Below are 19,652 nucleotides of genomic sequence, written 5' to 3' on the forward strand. Positions count from 1 at the left end.
CATGATCTGAAAGATAAAGCCAATTCAGAAGCAAACACCCTGATGTAAGTCACTGAAGTTCTACTAATTTTCATATAAATTGTATTATGAAATCCTCCTTCACAGCAAAATTCATTATAATGGAATGACAATAATGATAATTTACTGTAACTTGACCTCATCGCTAACAACTGTACACCAACGTGCTGTGACCCGCTGGTTTTCCATTTTGACCTTGTCTGTTAAATCGACGTGAGGGCAATGAGGCAATGTTGATTTTATTGTCTGTACAGAGTGACGCCTCTTCATCTAATTTCCAAGATCTGCCCTTGAAATAAATGTGAAACAAGAACATGTTTATGAGCACAGAGACAGTTCAAAAGACACTGCAGAGGCATAAAAGTCAGTAATTCACCTCTGTGTGCACGATCTCTCAGGGAATTTACCTGCAAACCAAATAAGAAAAACACAGACCTTTTTACCACTTTTAAGCTTTGAATAATTGTGCATCACACATCAGTGATGACCATCTCCCCCATGGCGAGCCTTTTCCTTAGATCCGAGTCACTGCACCACTGTGACAGAAACTACATTGCTGATATGAATTTGTACTGCATAACAACGAAACAGATGGCCAGACGCTTCACTGCTGCATTCTGTTACAGTGGGCGATCTGATGACCTGCTGTTTGTGCTTCCTTTAAAATGCTGCTTTTCATTCACTACAGCAACATCTATTTAAATACCAGTCTCTTCTCCCTTACCATATCCAGCAAGCTTGCATTCACAAGCCTGTAAGCAGAGGGACTAATTCAATTTGTGCACAGACAACTGCACCGGTTAAAAACACATCATCAGATCTGGCTTGGAACATAATGCTGTGCTGTACCAAAAAATACCTTTGCAGCAGCGTTTACTGGCCAGGAGCTGTGAGAAGCAGCATTTCTCCTCCTGGCTAAGCTGTGGTATTCCTGTCACATTTTGGTGGAGTCATTTTTAGAAACGGCAAATAAACCAAAGAGGGGAGAGAATGAAGAGAGAAGAGAGAGAGAGAGAGAGAGAGAAGAAGAGGCGGATTGCTTGTTTATGCTGCTGCATCCGTCCCGGTGTTGCTGAGGGGCGAATGTTGTGAATGACTGAGGCAGCAGAGCAGCTGAGTGAGACTAACAAGTGGTTGCCATGCAGCAGGAGCAAGCGCGCGTGCTTCTGGAGGGAGAGATAGAGAAACAGAATGATAATGAGTAGGAGGCAGCAAGTAAGGGAGCATGAGGAGAGGAGCTGTGTCTCTGAGAGGAGTCACATATCATAGCCCGATCCAGATACCAGCCTCTCCCCCACCTCTCCGTTTCTCTCTTTATCTCTCGCTTTTTGTTTAGATGAGAGGTTAGCGTAGCACGTCCATTTCCAGCAATGGATGGATTAATGGACATGTGTCTGAGGACACCAAGAAAGAGGAGTTGTTCGCAGGAGACGCCAGCAACAGGTCTGTAAGGATGGAACGATAATGATGGTGAGACTCCTGCTTTTTCTTCCTTGGACATGCTCACTAGAGAATCTGTCAATGCAGTCTCTCTCTTTCACCCTACCTCACTCCCTCCCTCTCTCCTCTCTGTCTCTCACACCATGCATACTTGTGCAGTGTCCTCCGCACCATTCGACTTCCTTCTCCCTCGTCTGTCTTTCCCAATTTTCTCTCTTCATTCCCCCGTCCCTGTCTGTATGTACCTTCCCTCTCTCATCTGAACGCCCCCCTCCACCCTCACCATCCCTTCCTCTCACTTGAGCCACCTGCTGCTTGTGTTCATATGAAAGATTTGGGAGGAAAAGAATGACAGCAACAGACCTGCACTTGTGTGATCACACCAATTTTGTGATTATGTCCGGTCAATCACCGTCGCTTTCTTGTCTAATGGAATTACACTGTCTGGCAGGCATCTGCTCGCACGCAACAGGTAGAGAGCCCTTTCTTCTGATGCATAACGTTGCATCTTCATGAGATGTGACGCTTTCATTGGCACCTTACTGCTTTGCTTATGTTTAACAGCTGGCTATGCACTGCGACACACTGTAATTCAAACCTGAATGTGGCCATGACATTGGCTCGTATCCCTGAACCCATTTTCCTGCAGTCTCCCTCACTCTTCTGTTCACGTTTGCCTTTTGTAATTTTCTGCAAAATTCCCAGAGGGGCCGAGTGAGAGAGAGAGATAGAGAGAGAGAGAGAGATCGAAGTCTCCGGACATCTGTTTGATATCACATCAAAAGAAGCTATTTATAGATACCCATAACCCATCATGTTTTCATGGTCACCTCAATTCGAAACACTTAAATTGTTTCTGTATTTTCTCTTTTCCGTATCTGCAACCTTATTTCTCACAGCCTACGCAGTGTATGCATTAAGTGTGATAATATTTAAATAGTCTGCACAAGAGACAAGACAGCACTAACCTGAAGCCATCATGTAATCTCTGTCCAGGTAACATGCAGGCTTCTAAACGCCTGACCCTATCAGAGGAGAGATGAGGCACCTAGATGTTGGTTTACCATGTGTAGCGTCCACTACAACCACTCCCTTGCTGCCATGAGCGGAAACGACATGATGGCGCACTCTCTGACTCTGGAGCAGAAGACGGCGTTTGCCTTCGTGGGGATGCTGCTGGTGTTCCTGGGGCTGCTGATAGTAAGGTGTTTCAGGATCCTGCTGGACCCCTACAGCAGTATGCCTTCCTCCAACTGGGCTGATGGTATTGAGGGGCTGGAGAAAGGGACGTTTGAGTACGCCCTCACTTAACACAGGGACCCACGCATCCATAGATGTCCTGACAAACAGAACTGCCTGTAGACACACACGTGCATACGCAAGGACACAAACACATGCACACACATGCACGCACACACACACACACACAAAGACACAAAAGCCACAGCCCTGCACAACCATTGCGCCTGACACTGACACATCATTAAGACATCTCTCTGTGATGGACTGGACCAAGAGACTGAAGCTGTGTATGTTGTTCAATGTGTGTGTGCTGTTAGTTCAGAGCCAGTGTAGAGTCTCTCTACTGTATGTGACTACATGTCTCTTTGTTGTGTGTATCTGAGCGAGTGAGAGGCAGATGCTGTGTCATATTCTTTGCCCTTCTTTGCCAGGGGGTGTGCATTTCAGCTCATAGATTTACACGAAATGGCTGAAGCTCCCTTTAACCCACACCTACAAGTTGAATGTCTGTAGATGATAAGAGATGGATGCTCGTGGGACAGGGTGGGGAATTAGGGTGCAGTGGGGTTATTCAGATGTAGTTTGAAGACTCAGGGACAAGATTCCTCATGTGAAAACAGACTGTTTGCACCTCTGCACAGCAGAGCTGGTCTGCACAAGAATGTATGTGGTTGGAAACAGGGTATCATGTCAAACTAGTGCATTGTGGTCTAATCAAATCCAGTCTGTTGGCGATCCAAAGGAATGCTGTTGCTGCTGCCGCTGCTGCCGTCTCTGCTGCTGCTGCTGCTGCTGCTGCTGTGTGTGTACAGATTGGTCCTTTCCGTGGCGTGAAAGGCAAGTGAACAAACTGTGATTTACATGATGGTGTTTCTGTTTCTAAATGATGCAAAAACAACTCTCGGAGTTTGTACTGCCGCTGTCTTTGAGTGATGGTACACTGTATGTTGCCACGTCTGAGTGAAAGAAAAAAAAAAAACCACAACTGTTTACTCTCGACAGCGTGTCTGCGAAGACATATGATAATGTTGCTTTATGGACTGCCAGTTGTCATGTCTGTCCAGCGTTCTGTCTAAATGTTGGCTGATGCAATCAAGTCAAACAAATCTTTAAGGGAAATGAGAATTACAAACTGGGAAGGACTCGCTCTCTCTCTCTCTCTCTATCTCTCTCTATCTATCTATCTCTCTCTCAGCGCTGCTAGTTTTCTAATGACAAGGATAAACTCTCACTACCTGCCTGCAGAGGAAAAAGGTCACATGGAAAACAGGGGTGGGATGTCTGTCAGCACTGCACCTGAACATCTCTTTCCTCCTGTTCTCAGCCATCCTCACCCTTTCTCACCTGCTCTCTTCCTTCCAGACAGAGGAGGACAGGACAGTCCCAAACAGAGATTCAGTAATATGGCAGACTGATCAAAGTCTTGAGTGTTCCTTTGCTAATTTTTACGGTCTACGGTTTCTCCTTAGTGCTGTGAATCTGCCTTACTGTGACCTTCAATGGGTTTATGTGCCTTCATCTAGAAACATTAGAGCACCTGTTTGTGTGTGAGTGTGTGCGCGCGTGCGTGTGTGTGTGTGTGTGGCATATCATGATGACAGATAGTGCATCTCCTGACCTGTTGCTTGCTCAGCTGGTGGTAGAGATTTCTCATTGATATAGATTTGATTCAATGATGTGAAATAAATTGAATTTCTTCACTTTAAAATATTGTCGGTCAAATCTTTGCTTTTCGGCGTTCCTTGATCACAGTCTTGTGTTTGTGAAATCTGTTTTTCAAATTGCTGTGATACTTTAGGTGACTTGTCAAGGTGTTGGTTTTATGACATAGCAGAGCCTTTTTTCTCTCCTGTGCCTTTAAACTCGGACAATCCTTGAAGAGATAGGGGTGATGAAAAATGTTAACAATAAGGTCTTTCTGCTGTGCTTTAATCTGCATGCACGTTCCAGAGAGAGGAAGGGGCCACTGTCGCAACACAAAGCCATACACACACACACTCACACACACACACACACACACACACACACACACACACACCCAGGCATCCAGCGACAGTCTTGTGGTGATAAGGCAGGTCTTGATCTGCACAGCTTACTGGTCTTTTCTCCGGTGGCCAGTTCACATTCAGAGGCCAGGTCACCGTAGACACCTCCTCTCGACACACATCACTGTTCGGGAATGCAATCATTATTGCACCATTATCTCTGTCACCTGTGTAACATCCTTATCTGAGAACTATTTTTAGCGGAAAAAAACAGTGCCCTTTTTCTCTTCAGCCTACAAGCCCACTAACCTTACAAGAAAGACTCACTCAACTAGTTACAAGGAATATAAATATATGGATTTTGAACAAATGTGTCTGCTTTGCATAGCATGTGTTTATTTAAAATACCATAAATCACTTTCTTTTTTTTTCTTTTTTTTTGGTTGGAACAAAGGCAGATACAGCCAGGCTCATTTTTTCATACAAGGAAACAAAGTTTCGAGGCCCACAGTCACGCTGTGCATAACTCGAGTGATCCCATTGCACTCTTCTGCATGCAGTAGCAAATATAGTCTTTTGTTGATTTTCATCCTCTGGGGACGCATGAAGGACACTAATGTCATTACACTTCGACTACTAGGCGCAAAACAGGACCTGAGTGCAAACCAAATCCTTGTTACATATAGGATGAGTGAGTCAGCTGAATAGTGAACCTTAGCTTTTGTCAATTATCAATCATCAGTTTTATTGCTATTGGTCTTCGAACCACACGCTGCGTCCTTGATTTATTGTGATAAGACCAGGAGATCCATTGCCAAACTTATCTTCACAGCTGTAAAAGCACTGTACAATAAGTACAATTAAAGCTAATATTAGTGCAGTAATTTCTAAAATTAGCTTGAGGCAGTCAGATTAGAGAAGTGGTAAATACTGTAGCCAGTTTTCCTTTATTGGGGGAAAAAGGCTCTGTTTCATGCTTTAGCCTTTATTTAAGGTTTTGATCCACACTTCATAAATTACAGAATTCATCTTCTTCTTCTGCTGCTGCTGCTGCAGTACTGACCAAGATGACAAGAAGTTATTTCTGCTCCTCAGATGTGTGCACTGGTCTCCTGGCTCTGACACCAGTCTGAGTCAAAGCCCTCATGTCAAAAGTAAAGCCTGATCTCAGACTGCACTGGATTTTAGATTTAAACATGTTGAATAGCCTGTATGGATGGATAGGTCAATGATTACCCACCATGACATAAATTAATATTTTAGAACACTTATTAATTTGTATAAAGCTATCGTGTTTAATTATTTACTCTTAATTGATTCAAAACTGTACTTTTCTATGAAGTAATACACTCAAGCTTGGGAGAGCCTTTTGCTGGTTACTGGCAGCTTGGGTTTCTTTTTAAAAGAAATGAAATAAGAAGTATTAGAAATTTTCAGTTGAACAATAGATCTTAATAGTCAAAACGAACAATTTAAAACAAAGTGAGACCAACAGAAATATTTTTACTTAGTAAGCAGAAGAGACTTAAAACATTCATGATTATTTACAGAAAAAGATTGGCTTTAGTTACACATTTTAGGAAAGAAAATTTATAAATATGTATTTAGGAGCTGTTTTAAATACTGGGTTTGGGTTTTCAACGTGCCTCTGACAGAGCAGGCCACAGTCCAGCAACTCTGAAAGTCAAGAATTAACACTTTAGTCCTGAGTCCAGACTGTGAGACAGATAGCAGAGCCTGAGGATCTGCAGAAAACATCTGCATGTTATGGGGTAGCTAGTTAGTCTCATACAGTTCTTCTTCTTTTTCTATTTTGATTTGGTCTCTGCAGGATTATTTAGTGCAACCTTTTAAGATATACAATCAGAATCCTGTCTGCTGGTTTGTACATTTAATTGTCTTTTTTTATTGTCATTGCAGCAAGGTTTTATAAATGCTACATATGGATTTTCTTCTGGCTGTTTTGATCCCTTTGCACATTAACCAAAGTGCAGATTCCCTTGTTATGTATGAAATGGAGCATATGCACCCGCTGCCACGGATTGACCATATAGTCTCAACAGTTCACTGAGGAGCACTACATGCTCTGGACTTACTCAAGCAGAGGAAACAAAAGTCTAGCAACCCCGATAATAAAAAGGAATAACGTTAATCTGAAGTTCAGATTGTGGGAGAGTCGGCAGGGCGTGAGGATCTCTACCTAGCACAAAAACAGCTGCAGTGAGACAAGCATGAGACAAGACCTTGCTCTGGTCGAAATAAACCTGGCAACGAATATGCAACAAAAAACTGTGAATTAGTATTACGGTGCGGAGCTGAAATTACCTGTCGCAGTTAGATTAAGACAGAGAGGTGAGGCAGAGGCGAGGAAAGTTTTATTGCAGTAGTTAGTACGCTCCACATGGAAAATTTTCTTCCTTCAGCATGAGTCAATTGGTAAAATTGTTGTAGAAAAACCAAGCAAGTTTGAACCACTGTTGTCCCTGAGAGGCAGTGTGCCACTGATTACTTCCTTCATGACAACACGTGATTGAGTATTTTTCTCAAACTTAAACACAGCCAAGGTCAGATTTCCAGTCATTAGCCTGCCTTTCACTGTGCGCATAAATCACTGTGGTGTATCAGTAATAAGGAAGTTTACCGCTTAAGAGGTCTTTTAAAGGCACTTTAAAAGTCATGCGGCTATAGAGAAGTGCCCCTGGCATGTTCCTGTAATTCATGGTCTCATATTAACTCCCACTTTACCCAAGAATATTGCTACCATTTCTTCTGTGCTACCACCAACTATTTGGCAAAGTGAATCATTAGAGATAGCATTTATTAAATCAATTATATAACTCTTCTGGACTCGGTTTCCACTTGTTATCAGACCATTTCTATTGATTATAGCCAATTGCTTATACTGTATATCTGTTGTGAAATTAGTATTTTTCCTCTCATTAAAAAACATCTGCCACAGTCATATGCATCATCAAAGGTTTGTAAACTTGAAACATTTCCTCCTTAATTCATCTAGTAGGAGTCCTCAGGTTTCCAAATGATTCACGCAAAGGACCCACACTATCCATAGCCCCATAAACTGCAGTCACAGAACAGCATGTGCTCTTGCCCTGCACTTCAGACAATAATATTAGTAATCAATTCTTCAGAACTCAGGCAATGTGCGCCTTTATCTCTCGTTTGGAGTTTATGACTTGGTTAATCGTTAAGCAATGCCTTTGTGTCCCCTAGGATGGAGCAAGGACATATCTGACACCCCTCTGTCAGTTTTCTGAGGGTTGATCCAGAGAGTTAGCCAATAGCTGGCAGCCAGTGTATGACCCTGAGATGAGGGTATAAAGGTAGGCTACCTATGACGGACCAATCTAAAACACAAGAAGCTCAGAGCAGCAGGACAGATCTCTATAAATCGTAGCCTAGCGTATACATCAGTAAACAAGTATAACCCTGCAAGCTGACGCCCTACTCTTTAAAACACTGTTGGATGACTGAAGACGTAAGACCTGCATTGCTGTTTTATCCTTGACTGTTTAAAATCTGAGAATCGCCTCCAGCATTCCTCATGGAAAGGTTCAAGTCTAACGGAGGGGAGCACGTTAACTCCGCTTATGATTCCACTCTGGATGAACCTCCCATCTATGAGGAGCCAAACTTCTCTAATGGGGAACACCGGACGGTGCGGCCATCAGTGGTCAGTGCCTTTGGTCATGACACCTTGGACCGAGTGCCGCACATCGACTTCTATCGCAATGCAGGTAGTGTGAGTGGTCACCGGGCTGTGCGACCATCCCTGCAGGAGCTCCACGACGTGTTTCAGAAGGTGAGTGCATGTAAATACGAATGGAACCGATCCTCCACGCTTCTTGTCTTTCTGCGCACTTTTCCTCTTCTATTACGCATGTTTGTCCTTCACCTCACCTTCTGTAGAAAGTATTTTACACCTGTTTTTTCTCCCTGTGTCCCAAATCCAAGTCACTGACTCTGTAACTGCAGTCACTGTTCAGCTCCTGAGCATCACAGTCAGATATTTTGCACTTGTTCAAACATGATCACTTTCGGTGTTCACCATTCAGTCATAAAAATTTTGCCTAAAGACTTGTGATAGTAAAGGCATGCCAAAAGTTATTTCTGGAACTTAACAGCAATAAACACACTTGACACAGTTTTTAGTGATTTTTATGAGGCTATTATAATGCTTTGTTTTGCAAAGAGATGGGGTTATAGGTCATTTGGACTTTAAAGGCTGAACTAGATTAGCATTTCTGAACAGACAAAAACAGGTCTTTCAGCAGTCTCCTCGAACAGTAAGTGAAGGAAATTAAGTGATATTCAAGTCTGACACAGACTGCGAGAACTGGTGTGAATGTGTACTGTCATCTATCACCCATTCATTAGCATCTTGTCAGACAGATCTTAAAATGTTTCACCGTGGACCAGTGATTTACGAGTCCCCACACTCATCAGGGAAAACTAAACACAGTCGAACCATAGTTGAGTCTATGAAGCTTTTGCAGTTGCTGCTTTCTGCACTTCAAACTGACGAATGACCCATCACAAAGTTACACATAACAAGTAGTCTAATCTAACTCGATAGGATAGTTTTTGTTGTAATCACAAACTCTGACAACTTGTTGCCAGAATCCCTTCATTTCAGTAAATGGAGATGAAACACATCTGAGAGGTCTCCCTAAATCACACGAGAAGGGAGAGTCACTTGACAGTCAGTATTCATCTTCATGGGAAGTTAAAATTAGGTTTGTCTCATTTTCTCCACTTTTCTCCTCGGCTTTACAGGGACAGACACACAGCAGTGTAATGTCTCTGCAAAAGCTTTATCAATCTTCATCCTGATCAGCCCACCATGGTTTCCTCCTGCTTTCTCTGTTGTCTCCTGTGTACTGCAGAGAAGGCAGGAGAAAAGCCAAACACACACATTGCTGCATAAAAAGACTTTTCTCAACAGGCCGCATCTTCTTAATAATGATGCTCTTTTGCACCAAAAATGATAAAAGCACAGTCATCGTGGATACATGCCAGTACATGAACGCATTTTGTTTATATTTGCTCCTACATTTCTCAACAGAATGGCGCAATCTCTGTGCCAGACACTGTGGAGGACGATGGCGAGGGGAGCGACGGGGCCCCCTCCGACGATCTGGAGTCTGCCATTCCCAAAGACGACAACAAAGGAGCAGTAAAGTTTGGCTGGATAAGGGGAGTCCTGGTGAGTTATGTCAGGTCATGACGGGCTCCCTCTGCTTTATAGGCAGGGTCGCTCTGCATAATTGTGACCTGGCAAGGAAGAGGCTCCGTGTGTCTCATTAACACAGCGGGGCCAAGTGGGGCTCTCAAGAGCAGAGACTGGAAGTGATTTGCATTTGCTCAAGTGTTGCAGGCACAAGGCAGAAAAGATCTCCAAATATTTTTTAGTGCTGTTTGACACTTCATTTAATTTAGTCACAGATGTTTCAGTTCGTTATTAAAATGACAGCTACGGTTATATCATCTTTAAGAGCAATACTTCTATATGTATATGCCCCACATTGCAGAGTTTCTATCCCCACCTTGACATAGTAAGCAATCTGCGACCAACGCTGTAAACTTAACTTGTTCCTCTCTTCTGCAGGTGAGATGCATGCTGAACATCTGGGGTGTCATGTTGTTCATCCGTCTGTCCTGGATTTTTGGACAGGCAGGCTGGGGTGAGTGAGACAAGGGTACATGCTGGTCACGAGGGACACACAGAGTACTGAAGCAGTTGTGTTTTGTACATGTTCATTACTTGTAATTGCTATTTTTCCCTTCCTATAGCTACCGTTTTCCATTTATTTACATTTACCCTGGTTTCTGCAGGACACACTCACCCGAACTAGCCTTATGATCTAAACTCGCTTTCTACTCTGTAAACCTCTATGAGCAGTGTGTGTATGTGTGTGAGTGAGTGAGTGAGTGAGAGAGAGAGAGAGAGAGGCAGACAGAAAGGGGAAATTGTGTAAATGGCTTCATGAGTGTGTTCATTGCTTAAGAATCTATCGATCAGGCAGCAGCTGTTGTTCGGGTGGTGTAACTAAATGGCTTTGAGAGGCAGTAAAGGCTGCAGGGAGCAGGGAGGGTGGGTTCAGCAAACGGCTCTAACTTACAGACTTTGACTCTGTCTGCGTTTAAATGTGACTGTGGGGGGAGGGTTTCATCCCAACGCTTTATAACTAACCAATTGAAAATAATGCCAGAGTAGGCTAATGTTGAAAAACTTCCTTTTGAATTTCCGTGAATTACTGTATGTGTGCACTGCAGGTCTGGGAATTGTGGTTATCCTTCTCAGCTGTGTGGTCACCACCATCACTGGCCTTTCCATGTCTGCCATCTGTACTAACGGTGTGGTCAGAGGAGGTAAGACAAGACATTTTGTAATCAGAAGTGCTTTGAGTTCAGCCTTTCATACAGACAGATGCTCAGAGCCAGTCCAGCCAGTGCAGCCAGTGCCAACAGTTTAAGCATTATTTATAGATGGGCACAGCCTGAGATAATACACACTCATCCTGACGTAAAATCTTTTACTGAGAGAACACAACTGACCAAGAGGACACCTTATGTAGATTAAGATGTAAGGCTCAAAAAAGCACCTGAATGCCCCCTCTTGAAGCTTTTTCTCTGTTTTACAGCCAACTTAACTTGTCCCGATGTCAAATCAATAAATGATGTCGTGATTAATCACTCACTACTGTATGTATGCGTGTGCATTATTTTGTCATTTCAGGAGGAGCCTACTACTTGATATCCCGCAGTCTGGGACCAGAGTTTGGCGGGTCCATTGGTCTAATTTTTGCTTTTGCCAATGCAGTGGCTGTAGCCATGTATGTGGTGGGATTTGCTGAGACTGTGGTCGAGTTGCTGAAGGTGTGTGACGATAATTAGGATGATCAGGTGACTGTTGAAGGGATTGTGGAGAATGTATTGTTTATGCACTCATCTGTGCCTCTTCTGTCACACTCAGGAACACGCAGCCATCATGGTGGATGAATTAAATGACATCAGAATCGTTGGATGTATTACAGTAGTGCTGCTGTTGGGCATATCAGTTGCTGGAATGGAATGGGAAGCCAAGGTATTAAATACGCATTATGCTCGTTGTTTGCCAGCGTCTGGGCTCGTTCTGGTAAAACGTCCTACCATCACTTTAATTAATTTAATTCTTTTGTCCCCATAGGCACAGATTGTCCTTCTCGTCATCTTGCTGGTGGCCATAGTGAATGTATTTGTAGGGATGTTCATTCCTCCATCCGAGTCTAAGAAATCCAAAGGCATCTTCAATTATAACTGTAAGACACCCTCTGCAAATCAACGGCCATCATTATTGCGAAAACATTTAGCATGAAAATGTGAAGACTTGACTTCATTTTATTTCTCTCTCTCGATTTTCTTCCCTCTCTCACCCCTTTTTTTAGCGAAAATCTTCTTAGAGAATTTTACGCCAGATTTTCGAGACGGCGAGTCCTTTTTTTCAGTGTTTGCCATCTTTTTCCCTGCTGCAACTGGGATCCTGGCTGGAGCCAACATCTCTGGTGACTTGAAGGTAACTTCTTTATTGCAAAATAGAAATCATGAGCTGCTATGCTAGATTACTAAACAAAAGGCAGCAGGTGAAAAATAATTTTTATACTCAGTGAATCATGGGATTGTGTCAGAAGTTTTTTTTTTTAACTTTGTTGAATAATTTACATTTTTTTAATATCTTCACTACAGAAACAGTCGTCAGTTGGTGTTGTGCATTGATGTAACACAATCAAACGCATGTTGTTTCACAGGATCCCCAGGCAGCCATACCTAAAGGTACCTTGCTGGCCATCCTGATAACTGGAGTCACCTACCTGGCTGTGGCCATTTGTGTCTGTAAGTACAGTAATCCATGTAATGCAACTCCAGCAATACTTGTTATAAATATTCCATTAAATATTAAATAAAATCAGTTAAATAGAAATAAAAACAGCATAACATAATCTATGATGACCATTGCACTTAGAGAAAGGTTTTAAGACATTTGTTTTGGTACCACATACAAGCATTTGAATATTCCCATATGGTATTTCCATGAGGTTAGCTGTTAAACTGGAAAAAAAAAGTATCTGTTCTCTCAAACTGATCAGCCGCCAGTGTTGTCCGTGATGCCACCGGAAACATAACTGACCTCATCACCCCTGGAGTACCATGTACTGGTCCAGCAGAGGCTGCTTGTGAGCTCGGCTACAATTTCTCTTCCTGTGCAGTAGAAAAATGCAGCTTTGGCTTGAATAACAACAATCAGGTACACAGACTTTCAAACTGTGATGTGCAGAGAAGAAGAAGAAGGAGAGCTCTTTTCTCATCCCTAATGCTTTCTTCTCCTCGCCTCTGGTTCAGGTGATGACCATGGTGTCCGGGTTTGGTCCCCTCATCATTGCGGGGACGTTCTCAGCCACCCTCTCATCAGCCCTGGCCTCCCTTGTCAGTGCTCCCAAAGTCTTCCAGGTCAGTAGCTCAACACATTTTTCTGATTGCAGTATTACAAGTAGATCATTGCTTTTTACTGCCTTAAAAAATATTCTTACTTAAGTACTGTTTATCCTCAGGCTCTGTGTAAAGATAACATCTACAAGATCCTGCACTTCTTTGCCAAGGGATACGGCAAGAACAACGAGCCAATCCGTGGCTACGTCCTCACGTTCATTATTTCTGTGGCCTTCATTCTCATTGGTCAGTTCGTGGCCCGGCCATAACATCTTAACATCTTTTCAACAACTAAATTATTACATTTTATCTTAAACATTTGTTTTAAGCTTCTGGTGTACAAATGTTCTGATGGGGGTGTTTGTTGTTTGTTTAACAGATAATGAGTCAACTTTCTTGTTTATTTATTTGTCTCTATAGGTAACCTCAACACAATTGCTCCAATCATCTCAAACTTCTTCTTGGCATCTTATGCTCTCATCAATTTCTCCTGCTTCCATGCATCCTACGCAAAGTCTCCAGGTGAGTCTCTGCAGCTAATATTGCTTATGAATGACATGCCCCCCATCCATGGCTTTTTCCAGGAATTATGTATAAATGACTGTGAATATATTAAATCAAGGCAGTATCTCAGAAAGTACTTGATCATATCAAAATCCAGGTATTTAATGTGACTTATTTTGTTCGATCTGTGCGTTTCCCAGGTTGGAGACCAGCATATAAATACTACAACATGTGGCTTTCCCTGTTGGGCGCTTTGCTCTGCTGCGCTGTTATGTTTGTTATCAACTGGTGGGCTGCTCTGCTCACATACGGCATCGAACTCCTCCTCTACATTTACGTCACTGTCAAGAAGCCAGGTGAGCCGTGAGCCGTGTGTGTGTGTGTGTGTGTGTGTGATCTGTATGTTTGGGATACATTTATGATGCCTACATGCTAACCTGTTAGGACTCTCTTTCCCTCTCCAGATGTGAACTGGGGTTCGTCCAAACAGGCTGTGACGTTTGTGAGTGCAGTCAGCAACACTCTGTCTCTGTCTGGTGTAGAGGATCACGTCAAGAACTTCAGGTAAGGGTCTGCATCGCGACAATGAGGGTGCAAATTTATATTTCAAGACAATACAACTTGCACAAAATTTTACAGATAAATATATAGACTGTTTTATATACATATAAAAAAATGAAACACAGGATCACAGGACATTTTCCAGAGTCCTAAAATAGTGAGAGACATTCTTATTTCTTTCTCAGACCTCAGATCTTAGCACTGACAGGTTCAGTACGGACCAGACCAGCTCTCCTAGACCTGGCTCACGCTTTCACGAAGAACTATGGACTCTGTCTCACCTGTGAAGTCTTTGTGGTAAGCTTATGGTGCAATCTCATTATTTGCAAATGCAAAACAATGGCTATAACCATCGCTTAAATCATCGTTTAAATATCAACCTTCTATTCAAATCAAGATTTGCAAATCAAGCGAATTTCAAAATTGTGCAGAGTGCAGACTTCACACACAGCCGTATGACATGATCTCCTCAGGGTCCGAGATCAGAGGCCCTGGAACAGATGAACTCTGGCATGGAAAGGAACCAGCTGTATCTTAGGAAGACCAAACGCAAGGCATTTTACACTGGCGTGGCCTGTGATGAATTCAGGGCAGGGACGGAGAGCCTGCTGCAGGTAGTGTGCTCGTAATTTATGAAACATTCCTTCAACTTACGGTAATACTAAGAAAACAAACCAGCTAGCCTTAAAAAAACTGTTTCATTAATGTGTAACCTGCAAGTTTGGATCAGAGGGAGATAAACATTGCAGAGACAGGTTTCATTGTCCCATTTCTTCCTCACAACAACAAGTATCTATTGCTGTGTTATGACTCTGGCCTGGACCCGTCTGAAGGATGTGGCCAGGACATTAGTGCAGGAGAAAGAAGAAGAGAGAGTTAATGAGGAGCAGGAAAACAGTCTCATGGCTCTGGCTATCACATTTTCGAGATAAGGCTTCGGTTCATTGTCAGGATTGCTTACTTCAAACAGTACGGCAGATTAAAAGCTATAATTGATTAACACTGCACTGGATGAGTCCCTGCAGACAAACTGAGATCTGCTGAGTGATCTGGCCATAATTTCTGGCAGTAAAAGTGCTTCACTGCCTTCTTGCCGAGGACATTTTAAAACTTTTTAGAGATTTTTTTTTCCTTCTCCAGTTAATGATGACTCCAGGTTTTACAACCACAGGGTAACACGGTGCTGGTGTGTTGCTTCAGTTAACTGATTTTGAGTTTTATCTTAATGCTACGAGTGTATTTTCCCGACAGGCTTCTGGTCTCGGCCGTTTGAAGCCAAACATACTGATGATGGGCTTCAAGAGAAACTGGAGGACTTCGAGTACAGAGATAGTGCAGAGTTATGTGGGAATACTGCAGTAAGTCACCAAAAAAAAAACAAAAAAACAACACACATACAGTATAAACTTGAGAATAAACATACCAAAAAATAAACATATATTTAAGGGAGATCTTTATGTTGGAATGGCCTCCTCATTCTCTTTTCCTGTCTGACAGTGATGCATTTGACTTTGAGTATGGGACAGTGATTCTGAGGGTGAACGAGGGACTCGATGTGTTGCACATTGTCGAGGCAGAAGGTCAGTATGAGAACTTCTCTAAACGATGTGTTAAACGACAGGAAGCCCTGCATCAGCGTTTACGAAGTACTTTCTGCGCAAGCTGCAAAGTAGGTTAGGTAGAAGGATGATACGTGGCCTCCAAACAGCAGCATGGACATGAAGGATGTATACTTCCAATTAAAGAATTAAAAAAGTACAAATAAGAGAGAGATTAGCAGTGTAAAAATACAACAACCCACAGTAAGTGAAAATAGTTAAACAACACCGATAAGACGGGGCACTTTGTTCCATAGATTACAAAGCATTCATAAAGGTCGCATAGTTGGACAGACAGAACAGATAAGATGCAAAAACAACTACCAGTTTACAGCCGTGCCTCTGGAAATCTTCTAATAACAAAGATAATTGTAACTGATGTCACAATATTGACAATCATTGCATGTTTATCATAAACCAGAAATCTGATTCTGTCTTTCAGACGAGATGCTAAAGGCAGCAAAGGAGCAGCAGGCACTGGACAATGAGATGATGCAGAATGGAGGGAAAGCAAGAGGACTGTTCAGGAAGTCCAGAAAATCCTCTCAGCAAGTGCTCACAACCAGAGGTATCTCTCTATGGGTTATTTCTCTCCGTTAAAATCTTAGCTGACGTTTCAGAGAGGCTTCATTCTAAGCTTTTTAAAGTGAAGCATCGAGGGACGGGCACATTTAAATATGTGGGAATAGAAGGCGTCCATCTCACACTCATATTTCCACCCAGATAACATACATTTAACAAATGAAGCCAGTGACACACATCTTTTCTGGAAACTTCTCCACACTCCCATTGAGATATAACTGAATAAAGTGCTCTGACTAAAGATGTCTCTGAGAGTGTAATCCAATAATATGGTCCCTTTTGTTCCACTTTGGAGAGCATCTCTTAAGAGCAGCCCTTTAGCCCAGACAGCAGAGGGTGCTTGCAGCCTCTCACTCGATCTGTCTCAACATCTCACACACACACACACACACACACCACTGAGCTGTGTCCTGGCGGGACTGCTACGGTAGTTAGCATGCAATCTGGATCCCACTCACTGGAACATTAAACCTGAGAGATGACTGTAGAGTCCACTCTTAATGTTGATTTGTGCTAGTTTTTCCATCCAACTTGACTCCATGCTCAGTGAATTACATTCCCTCCTACTGTCCCTCTCCCTCATCCAGTTCTCATTTCTCGTATCTTTTTCCTCTCTTTTTCAGTGTCAGTGTGCGGCCCTACATCCCCGCAGGTTGCCAAGATGAATGAGAAGCTGTTGGAGGCCAGCACTCAATTCAAGAAGAAACAGCCTAAAGGCACCATTGATGTGTGGTGGCTCTTCGATGATGGAGGTAGGTGTTAGTCCCCCCCCAAGGCAGCCTTCTCCTATGTACCTCGCCTATAGATTTTAACAGACATGTACACAGACTTATCACGTTAACACCCAAACAATAAAATAAAACAGAAGTCGTAGGCTAGAAGTCGTTAAACACATACACTGAAGTTTTTGAGATCTACAGGTGGCAGACACATAGACTGACATATGCAAAAACAAATGTGAAATACAAAGGTCATTTCTGTGTATTATAAAATCAACTGGACAAATTGATTTTACCATTTAAAAAAAAATGCATTTCCCCTCTCTCAGGTCTCACTCTGCTGCTGCCCTACATCCTCACTACCAGGAAGAAGTGGAAAGACTGTAAACTAAGGATCTTCATCGCAGGACAGCCTGAACGCAGTGATCTGGATAAACAGGAGTGAGTAAAAAAAAAAAAGAAAATAATCAATTAAAAAATAATTATGTTTCAGTATCAATTATATCTTAATGGGTGGAAGTTAGATTAGGCATATTAATGAACATTTGAAAGCTATCAACATCACTTCACAGGAGGTGGTTATTAAGGATGAACTGAAAAATAATTAAACATTTACATGAAAGTTTAACAGTGTGTGATGATCTGTCTTGCAGGATGAAATCTCTGTTGCAGAAGTTCAGAATCAAATGCGATGACATCAATGTCATTGACAACATCCACGTCCCACCCAGCTCCAACAGGTGACTGCATTTTATTCAGCAGCTGTTGTGGTGACACAAGACCAGATGACGCAGCGGCAACATTTAACCACCTCACAGCGTCTCAATATCATACGATTTTAAAGAACGAGAACATTTTCCACATTCAGCTCAAGCTCTTATCTGCTTTCCTCCAGCTTGAAGATGTTAGAGGACATGATTGAGCCTTTCCGTCTACATGATTCTAAAGACACCGCTCGGGCTGAAGCCATGCGGAAAGAGCAGCCCTGGAAAATCACTGACGAAGAGCTGAGCACCTTTGAGGAGAAGGTAGAACCACTGACACTAAGCTAAGACTTTACATACATCATATATATAATTCTGTGTTTGTTTGGTTAAGAGGTGGTTTGTTAAATTAGGTTGAATCTCACTGTTAAAAAAAAAAATAAACTGCTGCTGTTTTACAGACCAACCTCCAGGTACGACTGAATGAGGTGCTTCAGGAAAACTCCAAATCAGCCAATCTGATCATTGTGTAAGTATAAGTAACAATTGTTAGCTCAGTCCAGTGTGGCAGGGAACTGTGTCTAACATACTCTCTGTACCCCCCGACCCCCTCCTCTGCAGGAGCATGCCCATTGCTCGTAAGGAATCCGTGTCCGACTTCCTCTACATGGCCTGGCTGGACATTCTGACAAAAGACCTTCCGCCGACCCTGCTCATTAGGGGCAACCACAAGAGCGTGCTTACTTTCTACTCCTGAGCACCGTTACAGGCTTATTATTAAGGCACCACAATGATGGAGCATGTTCATAAAGCATACCAGAACCTTGAATTATCTTCAGTCTTATTCAGTTCTCCAGACCAACACCACAACGTAACATGAGCTTTATTAGTTAGGACCTGACGAGGGCATTCATAATGCGAGTGCTAAGACAAGAAAATATAAGAAAAAAGAAAAAGAAGGCAAGGTGGTCAGCTGGTGAAATTCATTTCTGACATTGAATTTGCAAATGTCAGACAATCTGAATGTGAATTTGGGAGCAAAGCAAAGTTTAAGCTCCTTGCAATGATGGACGAGTACAGAAAAGATGGTGTTATACTCAGATGTTATTATTGTTATTATTATTATTAGCATTATTATACGCATAAAACAAAAATAATTTGCAGTTATAACAAAGCTAAAAACACTCGTCTTCCTAACTCGGTCAGATCAGTTCAGCGAACAAAAGCAGATACATTAGCCTACTTTCAAAAGGTTACACTGAGTGACTGTGTTGCCTGCTGCTGTAAAATAAGTGTGTATATAGTAGATGTTTGAACTTCTGACCCAAATGAACAAACAAAAAAAACTTTTCACAAATGATTAACAGCATCTGTACTTTTTAAACTGTACCAATAATGTTTTGATTCTTTTTTAAACATTCTTTGATATTCACTGAGTGTAAAATACACTGTCATTATAAAGCTGTTTACCTGTTCCACATTATACAGTTGAAATATTTTAAATGTTACTATCACGGTACACTTTGTGTATGAGGAAAATTAAGTAAAAGAAAAGATTGTAAAGCCAGTTTTTCTGTATATTTTAGACAATTGTTCATCTTTCTATTTAAATATATGATTGTGATTGCCTGATATAAGAAATAAATAAAATGAGCAGTTCTTACTCTTGTTACTCTTACCCTGGTTTGTCATTTATGCGATGAGAATATCAGATGCTGTTTGTCTGTGGAAATGTGTCAGTGCAAAGAGAATCTGCTTGTGTTTGTTGACGTACACAAGTTGTGTTAGTGTGTTAGTGTTTTAATTTTGTGGGTT

The 19,652-nt window shown here is 42.2% G+C and overlaps 2 protein-coding genes across 2 annotated transcripts; both read left to right on the plus strand.

Annotated features, from left to right (window-relative positions):
* The first annotated feature begins 2,404 nt into the window (after positions 1-2,404).
* On the plus strand, positions 2,405-2,876 carry ctxn2 (cortexin 2). Its single transcript, XM_046402432.1, has one exon. The coding sequence runs from the start codon at positions 2,524-2,526 to the stop codon at positions 2,767-2,769; it is 246 nt and encodes an 81-aa protein (XP_046258388.1). The 5' UTR covers positions 2,405-2,523; the 3' UTR covers positions 2,770-2,876.
* A 5,152-nt stretch (positions 2,877-8,028) lies between these two features.
* On the plus strand, positions 8,029-19,509 carry slc12a1 (solute carrier family 12 member 1). Its single transcript, XM_046392667.1, has 26 exons — positions 8,029-8,505; positions 9,769-9,909; positions 10,312-10,387; positions 10,980-11,075; positions 11,443-11,582; positions 11,680-11,790; positions 11,893-12,004; positions 12,131-12,258; positions 12,491-12,575; positions 12,830-12,987; positions 13,083-13,190; positions 13,292-13,415; positions 13,590-13,691; positions 13,874-14,029; positions 14,138-14,237; positions 14,420-14,531; positions 14,708-14,848; positions 15,486-15,592; positions 15,732-15,814; positions 16,275-16,400; positions 17,038-17,166; positions 17,463-17,574; positions 17,787-17,873; positions 18,029-18,161; positions 18,299-18,366; positions 18,459-19,509. Exons 1-26 carry the CDS (start codon positions 8,248-8,250, stop codon positions 18,592-18,594), a joined length of 3,129 nt encoding a protein of 1,042 aa, XP_046248623.1. The 5' UTR covers positions 8,029-8,247; the 3' UTR covers positions 18,595-19,509.
* The last annotated feature ends 143 nt before the right edge of the window (positions 19,510-19,652 follow it).

Source organism: Scatophagus argus, chromosome 1 (assembly GCF_020382885.2).
Source record: "Scatophagus argus isolate fScaArg1 chromosome 1, fScaArg1.pri, whole genome shotgun sequence".
In the NCBI taxonomy this organism is placed as follows: domain Eukaryota; kingdom Metazoa; phylum Chordata; class Actinopteri; family Scatophagidae; genus Scatophagus; species Scatophagus argus.